Raw genomic sequence first — 25494 nt, forward strand, 5'->3', positions numbered from 1 at the left:
ATAGTACAGACAGACACTAAAAACTGTTAAACTGTTTTTCCTTTCTTTAATGTAGATGGAACACAGGAGGCTCTGTCATTACTGCAAGATCACCCAATGCAGCATTTGGCAGTTGATTTAATGGAGAACATAACAGTATTTGTTTTTTGGCACTGGTTAATTAGTGCACAGTGCTGTAGATAGGAATGTACAAACTACATATGGTTAAGAGTAAAAAAAATATACAGCTATATTTAACACTTAAATTAAACACTTTTTTGCATACTAACAACCTCTTGTACATTCAGTTTTAAACAATGATTCTTTAATAACCATAATTTTACAAGCTTTTTCCCCCTCCCCCAATACCAGCTGCTACTTGAGACTTTTAAAGGTGAAAAACTGGAGCTACATTTAAAAATAGCCAGGTGTCTTACTACTGTAACATATCCCAGCATATTTTTCTTTCTGAAAACACATATCTATCAGTTCAAAAACTGAACCACTGTAGAGGTTCCATAAAACCAACAGGGTTTGTTTTTATATGGATACTTTGGTTAACAGCAAATCATTCTTAAACAATGAAAGAAAAAAATACATTTCTTTTACCACCTCTATAGATGCTCTTTCTTGGCATGTTGTAGCAATCCACATCTTTATGGATGAGCACTGCAGCAAGTCAGAGAACACTAGTTTGCCTGTACTGAGTTCTCAATAACTGGATTATAAACCAGGTTTAATATATTCTTAACACAGTTCTCTGGTTATCAGAGAGAAGAAGCTACCTTTATTCCTTACAAAGTTAAAGGTGCAGCAGTACTTGCCACAACACCACATTATTATACAAAATAGATGTTTCCCCTCTTGCCTTTGTGGTCAGGAGAACAGCTCTGGATTTTTGCTGAGCCCTACATATTCGGCAAGCTAGTAGGTTGTGCAGCATCAGAGCATTTTAGCAAATGAAGTGCCACTGGACCTCATTGTAATGCATCGATTGCTTCTGCACAGGTCATACAGATTTCAGACCAGATATGACCTCTGATTCACTGAAGCCTTACTTGTTTCCAGAGGAATGAATTCCCTCAACTTTGGGGCAGGAAAAAGAAACTAGACCTTTATCCCACTTCCATCTCACATTATCCAATCCTCTCTGTTCCAGTATATTAGAGCCAAAAAAGGGGAGATGGGTACAACTCTCCAGGAATAGATCAACACACCAGTCACTATGTAATACTGTAGCTGAAAAGCAAGAAGTCTGACTGAGGAACAAAGGCACTTGGTAACAGAAGATGAGAACACATTCTATTAAACAATCAGTGAGTCAACAGTTTAAGTCTTGTGATCCAACTGACCAGTAGTGAGGGCTCTGTGGAGGAAGATTTTGTGGGTGATGTAACAGAGAGTTTTTTAGCTCCTTCCTCCTGGAAAGGTATAGTTGCACTGTTATGAAGATCTGTGTTCACAAAGCACCTGCTTCCTCTGATGTAGTCTGCGCCCCTCACTAACTGCCTATCAGCCACTGGCCTTGCAAAATGCTGCTGTGAGGAGGAACTTTCTTCAATGATTGGGGGTATCCTCTCATTACTGAAATACCTGCAGAGGACATCTTCACCTGCAGTAAAACAGAAGGTGGAAATCATGTCGTTTTTGCCTCTAAAATTCATTAAGTAACAATCTTGCTTTTTTATAACTATTGAGAGGATCTCAAGGCATGATACAAACATCAATTAAGGCACAAAGTGTGCTTATGAGGTGGATAAATATTATTTCTATTTTACAGATGGGTAAATTGAGGTCTATAGAGGTTTCAAGTGACTTTCCCATGCTTAGACCATGAAGTCAATGGCAGAACCTAGGAGAGCTGGCATCCAACCACCTGCCCTATCTGTGCACACTTAGTCAATAAGAGGTATTTTTGGCAAGATGGCAAGGTTATTCAATACCCAAAACAAAATAAAATTGATAAGCACGGAACAGTGTTTGAAGGTTAAGTGGAAGACTCAAACAGGGCAAACCTGCTGTAAAGCAACATTTCACACGAGTTAGTACCATGATGATGCATGTTAGGTGAATGAAATAACATTGTTTTCATACTGTTGAATGACAAGTTGAACATGTACCTACTCCTGACTTGCTATAACCCTCTTAAAGCCACAATATTCTGTTTGGACACTGGAAATCAAATATTTTGAAGATATAAATTTAAGCTCTTTATTTCTGATTGCACAGTTATATTGTACTAACAGTTCAGGTACATTTAAAAATCTCCTAAAATCGAAACAAAAAGCAGCCCTGCCACCTGCTGATCATTTTGTTGGATTGGCTAATTAGTCAGTTTCAGCATTTTGCAAACCTCAAATGAGCTTCTTTATATTGCAATGACCTTTCTTGGAAATGCACATAGACTTCTGTAATTGACTTCAAGAACAGGTAACAATAGTCATCCTGTCTGCTTTCCTATTCTGCACAGGTTCTTATACAACCCCCGTCTGTCACTATAGTACCTGAACTTTGGAGAAACAATAGGAATCATGCTAAATTAACACAGCTAGTATCCAACATCATCATACTAAGTTTCTCTGCCATTCTCTGCATGCTGCTTTAGGATCCATCACCTCCTAATTGACCCCAAAGTGCCAAGCAGGTCAAGCCCTAATGCTTAATCGCTAATCAGTTTGCCAGCATGAGTACACGTTAAAAAAAAAAAAAAAATTGGATTTTCTCCTGGCTTCATTTTAAAAAAATTGTTCAAATGGGACCATGTCCCATTAGCAACAAAAAGCCTCGGTCCAAAATTTTAGAAGAGTCCTGATGACCCAACTTTGTTTTGGATTTCTTACCTTGACAGTTGCTGAGGCTTGAATTGGCATTTCCAGAGGAAGTGCTTCTTGCCTGTCTGACAATGGTGCACGGTCTCTCGTGAGATAAACATTGTCTATAGCACTCCTGGTTTTCTCTCCCTTTCCTTTCGCCTGGTTTCCTCTCCCTGCACTTGGCTAAATCATCCCCCTCATCCCAACCACTTTCTAAGAGCTTCAAGCTTCTAGTGTTGGACACTAGCAGCAGTTGTAGTGGGGATAATTCCTGGAAAGCTCTGCTTCTAGCTTGCTTCAAAACCAGCCCCTACTTCAGATTGAACAAACAGAAAAGCTCCAATCAAGAAACAGCTTAGTCCTCAACATTCACAGGACAGATGTGGGAGGGACGGGAAGGGTATGTGTGAAATGGAACAGCTGTTAGTAGAAAGCAGAAACAAACACAAGTACAGATCTGCCCTAATCAGTCCAACCCACCTCAAATGCTTAAGTCAACTGCAAGACAGAACAAAGGTTTTGGTCTCAATGCAAAGTAAGCCTGAGTTGTCCAACCACTGCCTCGTGCTATTAATACTTATTAAAGCATAAAACAGTGATATCAGTGCTGAACATCTGAGCTGCAAACAACAATCCTTTATTCCTAAATTTAAGATTTTTTCTATCCAATTCATCCCCTAATAGAAGGAAGTTTTTGTTTGTTTTAATAGTCTTGCCTTTTCTCCCTGGTGCTCGGGGCCTCAAGAAAGGATCTGCAGCTCCCAGCCAGCTCCCATCTGCAGGCATCGACAGAGGGCGAGGTTTTCCTAAGGGCAACATGGAGAAGATTATAAGAGGAATGTAACATTAAGTTTAGGAGAACATTATCTCATCTCTATTTATCTCATAACAGTATTGTGGGAACACAAATTATTTCAAGACACTTTGCTTATAAAACAAGGAAGCATTATGAGGAGATCTGACAGCCACACAAAATGCTTATCTCCAACTCTACTAAAAATGACCACCAAAAGTTACAACCAATGCACAAATGGGAAACCAAAATCTGATCTCATCCAGCGGGGCTCTGATGCCAGTCATTAAAGTAATGAACAACAGAGTTTAATTTTAGTGAAATGAATAAGTGGTTTCAAACTTAGAACTTTGTTGTTTATGTTTTCCTCAGATTATCTTTAAAATTCAGCCAGAAGTTCTCTCACACTCATAAAAAATCCACACTCTCCGAAGCATTTAAATCCTGAATAGCAACAATAAAAGAGACATGAACTCACCATAAGACTGTGTTTTTTCCCTCATCTTTGTTGGCAGTATATTTGCTTCCACGGAATACCCAGGCAACTGATCAGAATCAGCAATAGTAAACCTTCGCCTTCGGCTTTCCTGATCGAGGAAAGAATTAGGAGACTCTGCACCCTTGGAGCCAGGTAATGGCTGCTTAGGTTTATTACCTCCTCCATAAACGAGACTCTCCTTCTCATCCCTGAAAGGACATTTGCCTCAATTAGCAATGTGAAAGGTATTTTAGTACTGCAGTCATGAGTCCAGAATGATTATTCTAGCTCAGGGGTCGGCAACCTTTCAGAAGTGGTGTGCCGAGTCTTCATTTAGTCACTTTAATTTAAGGTTTCACGTGCCGGCAATACATTTTAACGTTTTTTAGGTGGTCTCTCTATATATAATATAACTAAACTACTGTTGTATGTAAAGTAAACAAGGTTTTCAAAATGTTTAAGAAGCTTCATTTAAAATTAAATTAAAATGCTGATCTTAAGCCGCCGGCCTGCTCAGCCCGCTGCCAGCCTGGGGTTCCGTTCACCTAGGCCGGCAGCGGGCTGAGCGGGGCCGGGGCCCGGACCCCAGACCAGCCGCGGGCCGAGCGGCTGGTCTGGGGTTCCATCCGCTAGCTCCTGCCAGCCAGGGTCCTGGCTGCCGGCCCTGCTCAGCCCACTGCCGGTCTGGGATTCTGGCTGCCGGCCCCTTGCCAGCTGGGGTCCCAGCCGCCGGCCCCGCTCAGCCCGCTGCCAACCTGGTGCTCATGGTGGGGGGTGGAGATGTGGGGGGTGCAAGAGTCAGGGCATAGGGTGTGGGGGGGCTGGGGGCGCGTGAGGGGGTGCAGGAGTCAGGGCATGGGGTGTGAGGGGGCTGGGTATGTGTGGAGGGTGCAGGAATCAGGGATGGGGTCGTGGGGGGGGATGCAGGGGGCTGAGGTGCAAGGGGGGTGCAGGGGTCAGGGCAGAGGGCTGGGATCAGGGGGGTGCTCCCAGCCCCCTGAGCGGCTCATGGCAGGGGGCTGGAGGGATACGCCCCGCTCCACCCCCCTTCCCCCTGCCTCTTCTCCGTCTCCTTACCAGTCTGAGCAGTGAGGGCGCTGGGGCTACTCTTCTCCCCTCCCTTGCAAGGGCCATCGGTGGCAGGGAGGGAGAGGAGGCGGGGCTCGACGCAGCACGCTGGGGGAAGAGGAAGCTTGGCTGCCGGCGGAGCCTGCCGTACAGCAGCAGCCGGCAGGACCAAGCTTGCTTCTGCCCCCGCCAGAGAGAGCGGTAGGCGGGGGGTGGAGAAGAGCAGACTGGGTCAGGCAGGATTTTTAATGGCACGCTGCTGCCTGCTGGGGTCCGGCTCAGCCCGCTGCCGGGGTTCAGCAGCGGGCTGAGCGGGACCCCGGCAGGCAGCAGCGTGCCATTAAAAATCGGCACGCGTGCCATAGGTTGACGACCCCTGTTCTAGCTGATAATCATGCTTCTTTCAACTAACTGCTGTGCAAATAAAATGCCGAGAACTTGCAGAAAATGCAACATATTTAGAGAGGGAAGACTTCATTAAACATATTTATCAAGGAGGAAAGAAAAAGTTACTCCCTCCAAAAAAATTCAGTGATGAGCTAGTAGTTTAACACATGTAAAACGTAGTGGTTTCCTTATAAACACCTACAGACAAAACTTTAGGGACGAGAACTGGAAGTTTTATCATGAAGACAGCAGGGCCCTCATCCTCTAGTGGTCAAACATACAGAGCAGATGAAGTACTTTGGATACTGTGGTTCTCTTGTGAACACATTAAAATTCTTTGAAGGGAAAAGTGCAGGTTAAAATAATGATGTTCTTAAGTTTTTTTTTTTTTCAGTTTTGGGTGTGTATCCCAATTTGCGAGGTTTGGCATTTCAGTCATTACAAATGATGCTCCCATTGGCTAATATATCACCTTCCCTGCCCACTTACCAAAGTACGATTCTCTTAAAGTTTTTAATTATTAAAAAAAAAAAAATAATAATAATACTCCAATTAGATTTTTACATATTCTAGGGTGGTTTCTGCATGAACTTCCCTTCCTAGAGTGACCATATGTTCATGAAAACCAGAAGCACCTGTTTAATTCTAAAAATAAATAAATAAATAAATAAATAAATAAATAAAAACACAAACCCACCACCCCACAGCTGTGATCTGACCCACTTTTTACACCCACTATTATATGACCATCTGAAGGAGCTGCCAACCAGCTGAGCCGTGAAACTGACAGCAGGCTCTGAGTACATATGCACCTTAGGGCCCCCAACCCTCATTCATATAATTCCAGGCCTATCCAGACCTCCACGAGGCCCAAGAGACACATGTACAGTCATATCTACGGGGATTCAGAGACAGAGTCTCACAGAACTGAAGCCAGAGTCTAGCCTACAGAGAGCTCAGCTATGTCACCACCATATGCAAGAGGCAACTGAGTCAGGCTAGGCAAATGCCCATGGTTCTCTTCACTCTAAGGGTGGGAGGAGAGAAATGACAAAGGCATACAAAATATAAAAGGAAGTGGGCATCCTCTCTCCTCCTTCCAGCTGCCAAAAGCTTCCCATGTTTAATTCCTTAAGGGAACAAAACCAACACACAATTACCTATTGCCTTTCCCTGCCCCCTCCAGGAGGGGTGTCCAAGTTTTATAAACCCCCATTCCCTAACTCCAACACTATCCCTACAAACACTCATTCAAGGTGCAGGCAGTTGGGCTTAGATTTGCTATTCTGGTCCCTTTAAAAGCACTACAGAGCCTCATAGTAAAAACTGTTTAAAAATACTAGTCAAAGCAGATCTAGTCTGACAAATTTTAGAACTGAAGACCAATGTTTTAAAAACCTGAGCATCTCAGTTAGGCTGCTAAATACTTATTTATTTATGTTTATGTTTCGTGCTGAGCACCCAGCAGCTTCTCAGGAATATTACCATGGGAGACTAGGTAGGTCAGATCACCAATGATTTGGGAACAGCCTAAAGCTAGCATGATCTCAACCACCTGATCTCTCTCTCTCTCATGTGACTAAATCTGAATTTTATTATGGATTTAGATCCTCAAAGACAAAAATACAGCCTGCCAACTGACTCTTTCACTCTGCCTAAAGTACTCCTGAGTTTTAGGGTTCTTCGTGTCTAACAAATTTAAAACCGGTTGTTTTCAATCATAAAATTCTTCCAAGTAGTTACTGAAGCTGATAAGAACAGAACATTGGAAAAAAGTATGTCATGAAAAGGATTAAGTATGGCTATTTTTGCTACTCAGTGGTTTTTCACATGCTATAATAGCATCCGTTACTGTTTTTTGGGCAACTCTGCTCTATGTAGCACACAGTGATTTCCTAAAACTGTACACAACTGTTTTCTCCAACAATAAGAAGTACTGTTATACTCTTAGTGGCTTATGCCTTTACTAAGCCCAGAGAAAATCTGCAAGATCTGCAATTTCCTCAAGATAATTTGCACAGAGTTTTGCAGCCACGCCAGCACAGAGAAGTCTGATAAAAAGGAGCTTTTTGTTCAGTAGTGCATGCGTATCTGCATACCGAGGAGAATACGGAACAGCTGGTGGTGGAGGTATATAGAGGTCCAGGATGGCTGGCTTCTCTTTCTTCATTGATGTATCAATGGTGCTTTCTGGTGACTGAGTTGTAGTTGGAGGAGGACTGGTCTGAAATTAAAGCAATAAAATACCTGTAAGATATTTTAGAAATTATCTTCTCCAGCATCTCCTACCACCCACCAGAAGAAGCCAATCTTATTATCAGAGTTACCATATTTTACCCACTGTGGAATTCACTGTTGAAACAGACTATTCAATGTGTATATGAGATTATAGAAGTTATTGCTGATGTAGGGACTGTGATGGATGTCTTCAGTACGCTGAAGAAATATTTCATTCAACCCATTGGCATGGTTAAACAATTTACCCTATGTCTAAGGGGCATGGATGAGAGCAAGGTATCAGACAATGTAGGTAACACTGAGGTAATGTTGTTAGGGTAGAGGAAGAAAAGCATGGAATATATTTGCCCCACTATTTGGAAGGTTTGCCCTGCCACCTCTTACTCAGTTTCACAACCTCCTAGTGCAGCAGAGATTACAAGAAATGTTTTAATCTTTGCTTGTATCCTTTACTTTCGAATGAAGACCTTTCCACAACTATCCATGATTTTGTCACCTTGTGGTTAGATCAATAGTACCCAGTTTACATAAAGCTACACCTTGAAACCCATTTGGAAGTTGCTACTGCACCAAGCAATTGCTGATTTATCAAGTGGTATTTCCCAAAGGGATAAATATAAAAGCTGCACCAGTTGATTTCTCTGTGAAGTGTCAGATTGACCTAGAGAGCCAACATATGGTTTGGCTTCTGACTACCACAGAGACCACCTTTCCCTCTTTGTGATACCACAGCAAGAAAAGGTTACTTACTGTAACTGTTTTTGAGATGTGATGCAGACGTATATTCCATGTAGGGGTGTGCGCACCCAGCATGCTGGAGCCAGACACTCTTGCCTAGCAGTACCCGTAGAGGGGTGGCACTTGAGCCTCGTGACTGTGGCCCCAACCTGGTTACATGAGGCAGCACCGCCCCAACCCCGCTTGGTTCCTTCATACCAAAAGCCCATGAGGAGACTCCGATGCAGATTGGACAGAGGGCGGGTCGTGGAATACACATCTGCATCATGAAAAACCAGTTACAGTAAGTAACCATTTCTTCTTCTTCTTCGAGTAGATGCCAACATGTAATCTACATAAGCAGCTCACAAGTAGTACCCCAATCTGGAGGCGGGGCCCGAAGTCTACTGAAATAGGGATCACGGGACTGCCCTTCTGAGGTGTGCATCCGCTCTGGAAGATGTGATAATAGCATAATGGTCTGTAAACACACCTATGAGTGACCACTAGGCTGCCCTGCAAGTGTCTAGTCTAGAAAATGTCACTGAGGAATGCTATCGATGTCACTTGCGCTCTCATGGAGAGAGCCCGGATCTGCTGGCGAGGCATAGCCGATGCCATCTCATAGACAGTCTTGATACAGGATATTATCCACCTAGAGATGGTCTGTGCAGAGAGACTACTTGCCCCTTCATGCAGTGCGCATATGACATAAAATGGCTTAGTCCTGTCTAGATAAAAGGCTACACATCACCTGACCTCCAGAGTATGGAGGCGCTGTTCTTCCAGGGAAGAGTGCAGTTTAGGGAAAACACAGGTAAATACAATTGACTGGGTCAGATGAAAGAGACCACCTTGGATAAAAAGCTTTTGGTGTGGTCACAGCGTCACCTTGCCCTTCGAGAACTGAGTGTAAGGCAACTCAGCCATTAGGGCCTCCAACTTACATATCCTTCTTGCCGAAGTGAAGGCTAACAGGAACACAGTTTTCTGAGACAGGAGAGGAAGTGGGCAGGATGCCAGGGGCTCAAATGGAGAGCCCATCAGAGCCAACAGAACCATGTTTAGGTCCAACAAGGGAATTGGCTCTTGGACCAGAGGATGCAAGTGGAGAAGCCCCTTCAGAAATCTCATCACCATGGCATTAGGAAAAAAAAAAAAAAAAAAAAACTTCCCTTGAATAGGGGGATGAAACACTGATATTGCTGCCAAATGCACTCTCAGTGAACTGAGCACATGGGATGATTTCTGAAGATGTAACGGCTACTCTAAGATGTCCTGGATGGAAGCCCTTGTTGGTTGGATCCCATGGGCCAAGGACCACACCAAGAACCTCTTCCATTTCACTAAGTAGGCCATCCTAGTGGAGGACTTCCTCCTACTTTTGAGTAGGCTTGTTGGACAGCCTCTGAACACTCCTCTTCCTCTTCATTCAGCCATGCCGCAGCCATGGCATAATATGCAGGGAGCTGATCACTGGATGCAGGGTCTGGCTGTGGTTCTGAGTGACAAGGTCAGGATGGAGACAAAGAGTTTGGGAAGTTGAATTAACGGAGCAAGGAGATCTGAGAACCAGCACTGTCTCAGCTGTGCTGGAGCAATGAGGATGAGCTTGGCCCAATCCGCCTTAAGCTTGAGGGTGGACCTGAGGAATGACCAAAATCAGTGTAAAGACATACAGAAGAGTTGTCCGCCAGCTGCAGTGGAAGGTATTTGAGAGAGAGCCTGTGCTGAGGCCCCGTCAAGAGTAGAATAGTAGAACTTTCTGTTTTCCCTTCTCACAAAAAGGTCAATCGCGGGGATGCCCCATGTTGCAAAGACAACCTGGAAGACACTCTCCTTCAGAGACCACTCATGGCTCAGGGAAAAAAACCTGCTGAGGTGGTCCACGAGACAATTTTGCACTCCCAACAAGTGGACTGCTACCATAGTGATGTCTTCTTCAATACAAAATTGTCACAAGTTGATCCTTAGAGGAAGAGTAACATGGAATGCACTTCCCCCTTGTTTGTTCACATATTACATCGCGATGGTATTGTTGGTGAGTAAGTGAGCCACTGAGTATCTGATGTGTCCTGGAAGGCACGACATGTATTGTAGACGGCCCAAAAGTTCCAACACGTTGTTATGGAGTGAGGCTTCCTGTCCTGACCACAGACCCTGCACCCTCAATGAGTCCAGATGTCTGCCCCTCCCTCCCCCAATCCAGAAGGGAACCACTGACTTGGTTGGCAATGGCTGAGCGAAGGAGACTCCTTGGCACACATTGTGCAGGGACTCCCACCAGCACAAGGAATCTAGGACTACTGAAAGACGGCGAACCAACCTATCCAGAGTATGCAGAGCAGGGCAGTAAACTGTCCTGAGCCACATCTGAAGAGGGCGAAGGCACAGCCTCACAAACTGGACCACTTGCGTGCAAGCAGACACATGACCCAACAGGCTCAGACACATGCAGACTGTCATGGAGGACTGAGATTGCAGACTGAGTCAGAGCCGTTGAAATGCCTGGAAGCAGTCAGCTGGCAGGAATGCCTTCGACCTCAAAATCTAACAAGGCCCCACTGAATTTGATTTTTTGAGTAGAAGCCAAGGTTGACTTTGTGGTGTTTAAAATGAGTCCCAGATGGTCGAGCAAACACTATGTGGTGTTTATGTGGGCTAGAACCTCCTCTCTGAAGCCACCTGTCAGTAACCAGTCATAGAGGTACAGGAAGTCGTAGATTCCCTTTCTCCTGAGATATGCCATGACCACCACCATGCATTTGGTGAAGACTCAAGGGGCAGAAGAGACACCGAACGGGAGAACCATATACTGAAAGTAACATTCTCCTACCACAAAACAGAGAAACCTCCTGTGGCTCGGCAGAATTGCCACAGGAACATAAGCATCCTGAAGATAGAGCAGCATACCAGTTGTTTTGAGACAGCACTGGGAGGATAGCCAATAGAATGGCCATGCGGAATCTCATGTACTTGATGAATTTGTTGAGGCCGCAAAGATTGAAAATGAGTCTCATCCTGCCCTTCGGTTTCAGTATCAGGAAATACCGGGAGAAAAAGCTGTGGCCCAGTGTTCCTGCAGAACTTCCTCTACTGCTCCTAATGTCAGAGAGCTGACCAGCTTGATAAGCAGTGTCTTGTGAGAGGGATCCCTGAAGAGGGATGATGGGGTTGGGGATGGAGGTGGGGGTGAGAAGAGAGCAGGGAAAGGAACAGGATTGTGTAGACCGATCTATCAGTGTCTTGGGCCACGTCTACACTACCCGCCGGATCGGCAGGTAGTAATCGATCTGTCGGGGATCAATTTATCGCGTCTCATCTAGATGCGATAAATTGATCCCTGAATCGACGCCCGTACTCCACCTCGGCAGGAGGAGTAAGCGGAGTTGACGGGGGAGCCGCGGCGGTCGACTTGCCGCCGTGAGGACGGCCAGGTAAGTCGAACTAAGATACTTCAACTTCAGCTACGCGAACAGCATAGCTGAAGTTGCGTATCTTAGATCGATCCTCCCCCCCACCCCCCCAGTGTAGACCAGCCCTAAGACCCTGCTGTCAGAGGTAATTGAGTCCCAAGAGAGGGCAGAGTAATGACTGGACCATTGCTCTGGACTAAGGAGTCAAAACAGATGCTTAGCAAGCACCGAGGGAGGGCATGTGGACTGTCCAAAGCCTGAGCCCAACTGCTTTCTCTTATGGGATCTATCCCTCTTTCTAGGATAGTCCCGCTGTTTCAGAGGGAAAGGCTGCAAAAAGGATTGCTGCAGGTGATAACGTTGCTGCTGCTGCATCCTATAGTGGCGTCTTTGTGCAAACAGCATGTAAACTCCCAAGGACCTCAAGGTAGCCCTGGAAACCTTAAAGGAGTGCAAAGTGTCATTGTCTTATCCAAGAACAAAACAAGACTCGGCTGTCAAAAAGCAAGTCCTCGATGGTTTGCTGGACTTCCAAAGCAATCCCAGAGTTCTGGAACCAGGAAGCCCACCTCATAGTTACTGCCGAGGCTATGACCCAGGTGTCCATAATGTCTTTGCAGTCTGCCTTTCACATTTTGGCCACCAAGCAGCCTTCCACAACAAACGCATGAACCTTCTCATGCAAGACATTGGGCAACTGGTCTTTGAATTTAAACATGGCTGATCAATTGAGGAAATCAGTCTTGGACAGCAAAGCTTATTGATTAGCGATCCTATACCTCATCATCCCTATAGATAAGATCTTCCTGCCCAGAAGATCCAACCGCTCAGAGTCTCTGTCATTGGGTGTAGACTTAAACCTACCCTGCCAGACCCTGTCGTTTACTGCCATTACGATCAGGGAATTCAGGGTCAGGCGGAAATAGAACCCCTCAAATCCTGCATGGGAACAAAATAGCACTTTTCCATATACTAAGCCACCAGTGGTACCAAGGCGGGTGTACTCCAGAGGTGTCTCGCTGGCTCGAGGACTGCATCATTAATCGGGAGGGCCACTCTCACAGGGAAGTTGGGCTGTAGAATATCTACAAGTTTGTGTGAGTTCTCCTGGAGATCAAGGGATGAGGCTACACAGCATAAAAGGTCCCGGTGCGCATTAAAGTCCTCCAAAACCAAGCAGCACAGCATAGTCCAGCAATGATGATATGGGTCTCGGCTGAGTGACAAACCTGCTCTTACTCCCAGGAAGGCATACCCAGGAGGGAGGACTCTGGAGGTTCTACTGCGAGGAAGACTGCCAATGCCTAGGCTTGCGGCTGATCCGCAGTCACTACTGTTGACCTGGCAGGTGACTTCGGCTTTGAACAGGACAAGGAATGGGATAACTGCGAATGAGGAGCATCCCACTGAGTCCAAGGAGGTCACTGTTTTTTATATAGATATATGATATTGGTGGCCAGTAGGAGCAAGGCCTGGGAAATTCTTCCCAGCCTGGGCATATGCCAACCCTGGGAGTCATATTGGTCCACTGGTGGCCCTCAGAGCTCATCACGTGATGCAGAGCAAGAAGATGACGAAGCTGCCTCAGAATCAGAAAAGCCCCAAGATCTCGGCGACATGGGAGGAGTGATGCCCAAGGGAGCCAACAGGCAGTCCGATTCATCTGTCATCCAGAACAAGACAGGAATTCGTGCCCCCGATGAAGGCTGAGCATGTTGGTGCCGCAGGCAGTGTTGGTCCCGGTGCAAACACTGGTACCGGAGCACCCAAGTGCATTGACGTTGAGGGTGGTGAGAGCCGCCATCTGCAATGTTGAATGTAGCAGGGTCGAAGATGGTCCCACTGCCGAGGTCCCCCATACGGATTCTGATCCAGGTGCTGGAACAATTTTTATAATGGAGGTGCTGAGAGCCAGTGAACCAAACTGTAAACCCTGTATATGATGGAAACCTTCGAGCCAGAGGTGTGGCAGCATCCCTAGTTCCAGCACTGGCTCTATCGCCATCATGGGAAGGGGAGCATCTGGATGCGGTGCTGACATACACAAGGATTCAATGGCTCACTCCATCAGAGGGGATGTAGGTGATGCAGCCCTGGGAAAGTCCTGGACCAAAAGGCAGAGTAGGTCTGCAGCTGCCTGGTATGCCGACGAAATGGACACCGTGGGTACTGGCACTCCCTCGTCAGTACTGGACTCAGAGGCCGGAACCAGACCAGATGGTACAGGGTTTCTGCCCTTCCCACTTGGTACCAGAGAAGGGTCAGAGGTACCCGTGCCATCCCGCATGCCAGAAGTGGTGCCGGGCCAGACCACTCTTTTCCTGATGGAGGCATAGGAGTCGTCCCTCAACCTAGAGCTGTCCCAGATGGTCTTATGAGATCTCTTCGTTAGCACTGACGACGGAGAATGGCTCCTCTGCCTCTTTGGAGAGGCGCCTGCCCTGGAACCAGAGGTGGCAGCGCTTTCCACGCACAAGGATGATCTTCAGCCCAAGGAGGACCTCAGTACCAGAACAGGCTACATGACCTGTTCGAGGAAGTGCTGCTTGATGTGACGGTCTCACGCCACCTGAGTCCACTTCTACAGATTGCACAATGCTCTTTGAGGTGAGTCTCGTCGAGACACACAAAGGACAGTGTTCAAACCTCGGTAAGGGCTTCACCAGGGACACGATCTAGCAATTAACTAACTAACTAGGCTAAGAATTAATGCGAGGTTGAGAGTCTAAAACCACATAGAGTTCTGACTCCATCCAATGGCAGTGAGAAGGAACTGGGGGGAGGGAGGGAAGGGTCAGGGCGGCGGCACCTCATATAACCGGGGAGGGGCCACAGCCATGAGGCATGACCACCACCCCTCTACGGGTACTTCTAAGCAAAAGTGTCCAGCTCCAGCGTGCTGGGCACAGACACCTAAATGGAATAAACATCTGCATCTACTTGAACAACTGTGATCAGCTGACACACTCAAGCTAACAGGCCCTGGTTTAACAAGACAGGCTGCAGGAGGGGCCAGACAGTCTCAGAATCTCCTAAGCTTTGAAGTAAACTTCTCTCCCTGTGGTCTGCCAGACCCTGGATTTGATGTCCTTCAGGGGAAAGCTTCAAATTATTTTCTCTCTCTTGCAGGGGAGAGGGAGAATGAGGCGGGAGACTATCTGGTTCTTCTTATAACCTGTCACCATACCACTCAAGTGCCTGAAATGGAGGGTGTGCTAGAGAGAACATGGTGTGTGTAGGGGCGGGGGGTTAGTTTTGGACACTGGGGCAGAGTTTGTATATTGGATAGATTTGTTTATTTTTTTGTATATGCAGCCAGATCTTTGGATGGTCACATTTTAAATGACCCTGTACTATAAATAGTGTACACATTGTAAACCATGTAAAATAATGCTGCTCAAAGCGCACAGGTGTAACCTGATAGTCTCATTCAAAAGTAGCAGGGAATTCAGATTTACAGCTTTCTGGAACATGCATGCACATACACACACCCCTCAAGCACTCCAGATAGCCATCTATACACTTTGCTGAGAAACAACTACCCCATAGCTATAGGGATCTTGTGCCAGAACAGAGGCTGGAACAAAGGAAAAAACGGTACCTGTAGTCATAGGTAATTTATTAGATGAGAATGTAATTAATTGTCTCTTCCTGTAGCTGTTAAACAAATTGCTTTCTGCTATAACATGCTGTCCTCCAAAACTAGTCTTTGAAGTTATTAACCCCTGTTCTTCCCCCACCCATTACCCCTCCTCTGGCTTTCTCAACATCCAAATCATGCTTACATACGTCATTTGAACACATACGCAAAACAAACAAGAAGCTCACTCCCTTTTCTTTCAGTGCTTGAACTATTTTTCCTTCTGCAGACTAAAAAGGAAGTATACATTGGATAGCATTAGTTTATTGGATAGCATTAGTTTATTCAGCAAAAATAATCTCGTATCAGTTCTCCAAACCAATCTCAGTATTTACTGTTTACTTACAAAATTCATCAGTGCAGATTATCAGCCTTTCAGCCTCAAATGGTTTTTTTCCCTAAAATCAGTGCCTTGATAATTTGGATTATGAAAGCCAATGTTAAATACTCTTATTGTTCTGGAATGTTAGATGACATTATTTGGCTAAAAAAGGACCCCTTCTCATTTTAACTTTGATCCAAAAGGGACATCCATTTCACAATGAACACCTCCAAATCTCCATAGATATATGGTCATACTGGCTGATGATGTCAGATATTAATGAATAAATTATCTTGGGGGGGATTTTAAGTAATTCATATCCAACCATTAACGTATAAACACAATTCTTCCGTCATTGTATCACCTGTACAAGTGGTGGTTTCCAGCGTAGGTTCTTCAGTGGGGCTGGGGTAAAATTAAAAGAGCCTGTAGGACGTTTCTTAAGTAGCAGTTTAACTCCAGAAGGATTCTCTCGCAACTTTCCCACAAGGTTTTTTAGTTGCCATCCCACCTTAAAAAGAATAAAAAGTACCTCTTACATGCATTCAAAATGAATGGAATATAACCAGGTCAGACTGTTTCTCTCAAACACCACAAACGAACACACACAAAATAGAAGAAACCCACTGAAGCAGCCGAAAAGGGTACAAAACTTGAAACGCTAACTTTTTCCTTTAGGAGGTCTCTCAAATATGTACCATAATTATTTCAAGTGCACATCCATTTGTGATAGGTCAGGCTCCAGTCCAGCATGGGCTTATGCATTTGCTCAACTTCGAACACATGTGCAGTCATTATTGCAATATAAATACCTAATCTTTAATGCCATTGAGTTCTATGGGTCTGCTCTTGTGTGTGAAGTTAAATGCAAACGTGACTGTTCATGGGACAGGGAACTAAAATGAGGGGGAAGAGGGAGAATCCCTCAACTTTCCGAGGGGCTAAAAGGTATTTGCCCAAACAAATTTCTTATTAATTAAAAAATACCAACTTTTTAAACATACACAAATGCAACATTTCACTTTACAAATAGGCCCTAAATATGATATCATTTTATCCAAAAATATTGCTAGGATTTATTGAAAAACAATGTGTGATAAAAATCAAACCTTTAAAGTGTTTTCAGAAATGACTTCTACATTAAAGTCAAACCATTTTTACACACATTGCAATAAGGACACACACAAAAACCCTAAATACAACAAAGCTTGTTATCCACTTATTATCTTGGAGGGAAAAGTCTTGCAGAACAACCAAGGCTTAGGAAAAGGTTGATAGGGCTTTTGATTACTTACTACAGTCTGACGATTAACCTGGATCACCTCATCACCAGCATGAATCTTTTGAGATCTATCAGCAGGGGACTACAGAGAAGTAAATAAGAGACATGTGTTTCAATAGGCTTTCCCTTTTTCTAACCCCCCCCCCCCCCGCCCCAAAGCTCTTCTATGCCAAAACTCAGATTGTGAAAGGAATATTTAAAGCAGCAGCAGATAATGTCTGTATATATAACTATATTTATCCACAGAACTGTCAAGTGTGTATTATGTCCCCAGTACCCACGTGGTTAAGTGACAAACAATGGCCCATAGATATTATAACAAGTTCTGTCATCAAGTAACTCACAGGTCCTCATCCTGCAAACCCTACCAAGCATAGCGCTAGCCCCATTGCAGCATGGACTACACTTGGGAGTCTTTTCAAGGATCATAGCAGTATTCCTTCTCGCAAGAGAAGCAGAGAAGGAAAATAGGATAGTTGAGATCCATAAAATCCATATATATCAGAAGGTCAGGAGAAGTCAAGTTACAGTGGAATTATTCGTAAGTCATCCATTTGTGAGAGTGTGTATAAAGGAAAAAATTACCAAAATAGTGCTTTTCTGGAGTTAATATTGGAGGTGGAGGGAATTTTCTGACAAAATGGTTTTTCATTGGAAAATATCAATTAATCAAAATAGTATTTTTTTTTTTGCAGGAAAGTATCAGTTTTGACAGAACTGTCATCGGGAACAGTTTCTCAGGTCTAGGATGTAATTCCTGGCCTAAATCAGAACTTCAATTCCCTGCTCTGCCTGATTCGGACCAGACACTTGAACATCCGTCTCCCACATCTCAGCAGAGTGCCCTAACCACCGGCTGTTTTGAGATCTCAATCTCTCCTGTTGGATCTGTTCAGCTTTGTATAAATAAATACTCAGCTTTAACAGGAGCAACTGAGACATTCCCCCTCCCAACCCCCCGGACTCCAGAACAGTCCATGGGTTAGGGCACTCAGCTGGGATGTGGGAGACTGACATTCAAGTGTCTGGTCCAAATCAGGCAGAGCAGGGACTTGAATTTGTGTGTCTCATATTCCAAGTGAGTACTTTAACCAATGGGCTATTCAAGGAGCAGCACGCAAGCACAGTCTCTCTTTTTGAGAAAATCCTTGAAAAAGATCTCAGTTTGGTCCCAATGTGGATCAGGAACACATCTGAAACCTCTAAATTTTTCACGAGACAGGAAAACACCAAGCTTTAGTTAATATGCACCCATGTGTGCCAATTCCTTATCCTAGCCTCACACCCAGAACATTCCCCCGCCCCTCAACACACACACACACACACACACACACACACCAGTCAGTCATCTCAGATACTTCAATTTGGATGTTCTAGAGAGTCTGTGTTAACTATCTGATCTGCTGTTAGCTATCATCAATAGCAACATAAACCTATGTAAAGAAAAAGTGGCAATTAGTAAGTGCTAAGAAAACCCAGGAACGCGCTAAAAAGAGCATCACAAATTGTTTGGTTCTACAGAGATGGAATAGTTAGCTGCATTGCAAAGAGTTTTTAACTCTATGTTATTTTAAATTTGATTTAAAAACAACATGTCTACACAAACTACACTGAATAAAAGGTTTTAGAAGAGAAAACAGCTTTGAAGCGGATAATAAAAGATTAAACATATCCTATTAAGAAACAACATGGGCACTGTTAGTTATTTATGTTGCCATTTGTTATAACTGAATCTAAACACAATAACTTGGTTTCATTTAGTGTGTTCACTAAAAGCCTTAAGTCTCAAATACTGAAGATGTATGACAGAAAAGTAACGAGTGCAGCTGGGGCCATTTCATTTTCCCCTCACTGCTTACTAAATGAAAGCAGCAAGTTTTAACTTGAAGTCCCTAATTTAGTCATTTAATCCAAATGCCTGCATCAAAAAAATAAGCAAATTATATTTAAGTAAAAGGACAACATTATATGTGTGCATGATGTGTCCTGAGAGATATAGGTGTTAAAAAACATTTAAAAATTAATTTAGTCCCAAAACAGACAACATGCTCAGCTAGACATTACCAAGCAGCTGTTAAATGTGTAAATATTTACTTTGAGTTATCTAAAGCTGGTGCCATGCACAGGTTATTGCTACAGTTATTTAGAAAATATTCCTGCTACCATAACAACATATCAACTCTGATGAAGCCGTGGCAACACAGGCAGAACAGAGATACACTAATAGACGTGTCCACAGTGCAATTCACACAGGGAGGGCTACTCACCATAGCAAAAGCCTCACTCTCTCCTCAAACAACAACATGGATAGCCGGGCAATACCCCTGAGCTACTGAAAAACTGAAAGCCTGGATGGAAGTTTCTCTCTCATCACCACCAGACCTTCAAAACTCAAGTAATATCTTGTAATAGAGGGACACTACGGGAGTAAATTGCGCAAGGAGGACGATGCTGTAGATGTAACGGAGGCTCCAGCTACTATGAATAACCACATTTCTTTGCTGTCCTCTTACTTCTTCATCAAGGAAATGCCTGTTTGGAGGGGTGAATACTGTCCAAACCAAGGCTAATGGCTGTGATTATGCCTGCAGAAAACATTCTAGGGGGGTCCCCACACAGGTCAGTTCTGGGTCTGGTACTATTGAATATCTTCATTCATGACTTGGATAATGGAGTGGAGAGTATGCTTACAAAATCTGTGGAAGATATAAAGGGGTTGCAAGCACTTTGGAGGACAGGATTAGATTTCAAAACTACCTTTACAAATTAGAGAATTGGTCTGACACTGAATTCAATGAGATGAAATTCAAAAAAGTGCAAAGTACTATATTTAGGAAGGAAAAAAAAAAATCAAATGAACACCTACAAAACGGGGAATAACTGGCTAGGTGGCAGTACTGCTGAAAAGGATCTGGGGGTTATAGTGGATAACAAATTGAATGAGTGGCAATAATGAGATTCAGTAGTGAAAAAGGTTAATATTCTGAGATGTTCCAACAGGAGCATCACATGTAAGAGTCAGGCAGTAATTGTCTCACTCTACTCAGCACTGGTGAGGCCTCAGCTGGAGTATTGTGTCCAGTTCTGGGTGCCACATTTTAGGAAAGATGTGGATAAACTGGAGGGAGTCCAGACAAGAGCAACAAAAATAAGTGGTTTAGAAAACCTGACCTATAAGGAAAGGTTAAAAAATTATGCCTGCTTAGTCTTGAGAAAAGAATCCTGAAGGGAGACCGGATAACAGTCTCCAATACGTTATGGGCGGTTATAAAAAGGATGGGGATCAACTGTTCTCCAAGCCCACTGAAGGTAGGACAAGTAATGGTCTTAAACTGCAGCCAGGAAGATTTTTTTTTTTTTTTCTAATAGCTAATCTAACTTTAAGGGAAATTAAGCTCTGGAACAGACTTCCAAACTTCCAATGGAGGTTGTAGAATCCCCATCATTGGAGATTTTTAAGAACAGGCTAGACAAAAGAGGTGTCAGGTATGGTCTAGGTTTTTGCTTGGTTCTGCCTCAGTGCAGGGGGCTGGACTTGATGACCTCTCAAGGTCCCTTCTAGCCCTACATTTCAGTGATTCTATGATTCATTAAGCAGTGAGCACTGAATTCAGAGTATCCTACAGGATGATCAACAGTCTGCTTGGGAGAGCTCAGATAATACATATATAGCCAATTTCAGCTTACAAGGCAGCTATTCCACTCCTATGGAGAACTTGGAAGAAAGTGGAAAGATTTGTTTTGGCCAGTGTGTTCTCATGCAACACAGGAAATCATGAATAGGCAGGAAGACCTTGGAAATCCTGTCAACGGACTGAAATTAGATAGTGTATTGCTTTCCTGGAACCATTCAGTGTGGTTGGTGCAGTACTAGAGTTCTGATAACAGCCACCTGGCAAAGGTTTCATTCACATATGTTAAACACAGGTTCTTCCTTTCAGCAACCACACCATCCACGTAGATATATTCCTACTACTATTATCTATTTGGATTATAGTAACACCTAGGAGCCACAGTCATTGACCAGAACCCTATTGTGGTAGGCGCTGTACAAGCACACAATAAATAGGCAGCAGTCTCAGCACACCAGTGGACTGGTATCTAGACAGCACCATCCTAAACCCAAGAGGAAAAAAATTTTAGTGATCTTAGCTGCTGCTTTACTTTGCCACTGAGAAGCACATAGTTTATTCCTGGTCTAAACTACCCTCCCTGATCTCCTTTGGTAAAGAGAAGTACAGAAGAGCATATTTGCTCAGCAAGTATTTGTTTACACAAGACACCATAAAAACTTTGTAACAGAACAATAATTTCTGGTAATTCCATAAGGCAAATATTCTAATGCCAATGGTATTTTGAAGGCATTTATATATCTGCATGAACAAAAATGATTAAAGGTCTAGAAAACATGACCTATGAAGGAAGACTGAAAAAAATTGGGTTTGTTTAGTCTGGAGAAGAGAAGACAGAGGGGACATGATAACAGTTTTCATGTTATCTTCCTTGTAACAACATAAAAGGTTGTTACAAGGAAGAGGGAGAAAAATTGTTGTTCTTAACCTCTGAGGATAGAACAAGAAGCAATGGGCTTAAATTGCAGCAAGGGAGGTTTAGGTTGGACATTAGGAAAAAACTTCCTAACTGTCAGAGTGGTTAAACACTGGAATAAATTACCTAGGGAGGTTGTGGAATCTCCACCATTGGGGATTTTTAAGAGCAGGTTGGACAAACAGGGATGGTCTAGATAATACTTAGGGGACTGGACTAGATGACCTCTCGAGGTCTCTTCCAGTTCTATGATTCTGTGATGGAAACAGAAGCCGTTATGTGACTATTCTGGTAGCCTTTAACCTTGCAACTTGAAAAGCAACAATGAAGGTCGATGTCCAAGACTATTGTTCCCTCTATGGCTTCCAGAGACACGGAATGAATCAAGGCTATCCCACCAGAGAAAGATCTTAGTGGGCAGCGGCTCACTAGATGTTAAATAATTTGAATATCTTCTCCACATTCAAATACAGGCTGTTCTTCTATTTGTGTAGTAGGTAATTGCAGTGCCCCAGCAATGTTCTGATGTGGTTCACGGTGATCCATATCTTACGTGGTGAAGCCACGTGGTTGGTCTGTGGGATCAGTGATCAGGTCTGGATTCTTCACCTTGCTATTTTGCCACAGCCTCCGCCACTTGTCTTTTGGTGACAGTCTTCAGGTTTGGGGACCTTTGGCCACTAACCAGAAGGGGTTCCTGGACTTAAGGCAGCATATCCGGGGCTATTGGAGGTCTTTGTAGATGAGCAAGTTCGGGTTTGTTATCATCTGGTCATATTATTGTTGCTTCTCTTCAGAGGGATGGAAGAAAGATATACGTGAGGCTGGAGACACAGACTGTTGGGATTGACATCAGCACTCCTGTGACAATTCTCATAGCAGTGTTTCATATGTATGTTACCTGTGCACGCTGGTGCGCAACATTCAGCTGCTGAGAAAAACACGGGCGAAGGTGCATGTCCGCAAGGCATGAGTGTCTGCTCCCCAGCTGGTCCCAGCTAGTTTGTGGATTATATTGTTCCTAGCCTTTATTTTGGCAGCAGTCATTTCAGATGTTGGCAACATGTGAGGCTATGATCCACAACAAGATATTTTGGGAAATCCTCGTGCCTGAGTTTGATGTGACAGTCAGGCAATTCTTCGCATGGCGGCTGCTCAGGTGAAACGCAAAGTATTGTTTGGGGTTTTTTTAGGGTCCAGTCTGAGTCAGCTTCACCACTAGTACTCCTGCAGTTTTTTCAGATCTTCTGTGAGGATGCGTTCCACTGGGGCGAAAGTGCTCGATTGGATGACCAACGCGAGATCCTCCATGTAGCCAAATTTCCGTGACTGGGTTGATGGCATAATGCTGATATTAATATTAATATTAAGACCGATGGTGCCAAGACCGATCCTTGTAGGAGCCTGCTGTTCAGTAGATGAGATCTACTGGGTCTGTTCTATTAGGTATATGTGAAACTTGCAGTTGGTGAGCATAACTGTCAGTAGGAGCAGTGTTCTGCAATGCACTATTTTCGACACTTTCAGAAGCAGGCCATCCCATCAAACTGTGTTATATGCTGAGGACAGGTCCACAAAGGCCACTGCTGTTGCAAGCCTGCATTGACAGCCAGCTTTGATCCGAGTTACCAGTTTACCTGATCATTGGTGCTTTGTCTTAGTTGAAACCCAGATTGCTCTTTAGGGACGTAGACCTCAAAGATGCTTTCTGAGAGCTTGTATGTTATCCACAGTAAGATAGTTTTTTGGATCGTTTTCCCCAGTTTTAGGATGCCAGTGACCTCTGCCTGTTGCCATACCTTGGGCATTTGGCAAAGGGCATGCACGCAGCCATGCTGACCGAGATTTTTCAGGAATTATGGGAAGATGCCATTGGGTCCTGCAGCTTCGACACAGTTGATGAGCATTATGGCCTCGTCCACATTCTCAGGAATGACTTTGATATTACTGGGCAGTCGGATAGGGGGCAATGAAGCTCTTTCTTCATTTTCTTTTTGTGATGACAATCCGTTTCAGACTCAGAGTTCAGGAACATTTGGGTGGTGATGGCACTGGCTGTGACATGTGGCATTCTACACTGGGGAGAGTTCACACCACCCATATTACGGAGACGCCTCCAGGCTTTACATAAGGCCATACTGGATCAGACTAAAAGGTCCATCTAGCCCAGTATTCGGTCTTCTGACAGTGGCCAATGCCAGATGCCCCAGAGGGAATGAACAGAACAGGTAATGACCAAGTGATCCATCCCCTGTCACCCATTCCCAGCTTCTGGCTTTCCTGCTTGAGTGAGTGGAATCTAGGTTCTGCTAGATGAGAGTGATGGGCAAAAGCTACATGGAGTTCAGTGATTCCAGGAGTTAAAGCAGCAGGGTCACCTGTTAGCCAGTACTCCTTTAGGAATGCCTCACCGTCAACCAACAAAAATTGTGGCTTTCCTGTAGCTGGGGAGAGGGGGAGAGTGATGTTCCATTTTGTGCCCTCTTTAAGAAGGCTAATGAAGCTGATGTAGCTGGCTACGTTTGCAGGTATCCTGTGAACCACTTTTTCTGTGGTTTCTGAGTAGCTGTTCCCATAGGCCTTCCTAAAGTTCCAACACGGCCTTGGTAGTGATGTGATTAGGGGGGACTTGGAGAACAACGTATATGATGACAGGAGGGTGCTCGCTATGCATAAAATTGTCAAGGACAGTTCGTTCCACAACTAGAGGCCACGTGTTCTGGCCACAGAACACAAACTACACGTCCAGCAAGTAGCCTTGTCTCCATCCGGCTGAACGGAAGGTTTCTTGCTGCTTGGAATTGAACAGTAGATGCTGGTCTTGATTCGAAGCCCACTGAAAAAGTTGTTCATCTGAAGCATCATTGTCTCATAACCCCAGGATGTCTGATGGCTATTGAGGTCTCCAACCCATATTAAAGGGTGGTTGTGATTCAGTACAACCTGTGTGGTACAGGAGACATTGGTGGTTTATAGACGTTGGGGATCGCAAACTCACCGATTCTCATTGTGATGACATATGGTGTTGAAGAGTTCAAGTCCACGCAGCAGATTTTCCAGAGCTCGTCTCACAAATCTTGCCAGTTCATGTTTTGGAGGGTGTTGGCTCCCCACTAAATGTTATTCTGTAATGCTACGAATTTTTATGCTTTTTCATTATACAATAAGTCTCCCTTGTGAAGTGCTTTGGCATAAGCAATGCTATCAACATGGCAACCGAACAGCAATCGATGGCCTCACAGTCTAAAAAGCAACTCAAGTGACAGTCAAGTGAAATGGCCCTTCTCAGGGCCACCACCAAAAGAGAAACATAGGATCATACCTAGATGTGTGCCACCACAATGTAGAAGGCTGTCTCCTACAAAATGTGACTACTTGACCAAGCTATTATATCAACAGAAGATCGATGTCCTTGTGTTATTCTATTAAAACATATACATATACATATGCATAATCTTTACAAATCCAGGATAAACCAATGGTGTATCACACAAAGTCGCACACAATAGGATTTTGAGATCCATACATGGCAGAAACAAAAGCCTCAGGAATCTGCCTAAACATAGCTTCATCCAGAATAGTTTAAATTAAAAATACATCTACTTCAAATTGAATTAAACATACTCACATTTTCTGTAGTTCCAGTAATTACATGTAATCCATCATAAGTTGATTTGATATACATTCCCTAATGTGGTGGGGGGGAGAAGAAATTGAAAGAGTCAAATTTAAGAACAGCAGTGCCAAAAATAAAAACTTGCGTACTAATTATATAACAGGTTAAGCAACATCTTACAAACTTAAGACTCATTC

General features: G+C 44.1%; 1 protein-coding gene across 1 annotated transcript in view; it reads right to left on the reverse strand.

Moving 5' to 3' along the window:
* Positions 1–1292: 1292 nt before the first annotated feature.
* CNKSR3 (CNKSR family member 3) overlaps positions 1293–25494 on the reverse strand; it is an 86904-nt gene continuing 62702 nt past the window's right edge. The window contains exons 7-13 of the mRNA XM_065401030.1: positions 25310–25369; positions 17147–17215; positions 16216–16362; positions 7618–7742; positions 4064–4272; positions 3509–3598; positions 1293–1591 (exon numbers count right to left, since the gene is read on the reverse strand). Of these exons, the coding sequence (XP_065257102.1) occupies positions 1293–1591; positions 3509–3598; positions 4064–4272; positions 7618–7742; positions 16216–16362; positions 17147–17215; positions 25310–25369 (999 nt within the window). The remainder of the gene's footprint in view (positions 1592–3508; positions 3599–4063; positions 4273–7617; positions 7743–16215; positions 16363–17146; positions 17216–25309; positions 25370–25494) is intronic.

The sequence above is a fragment of the Emys orbicularis genome, chromosome 3 (genome assembly GCF_028017835.1).
Source record: "Emys orbicularis isolate rEmyOrb1 chromosome 3, rEmyOrb1.hap1, whole genome shotgun sequence".
Classification (NCBI taxonomy): Eukaryota; Metazoa; Chordata; order Testudines; family Emydidae; genus Emys; species Emys orbicularis.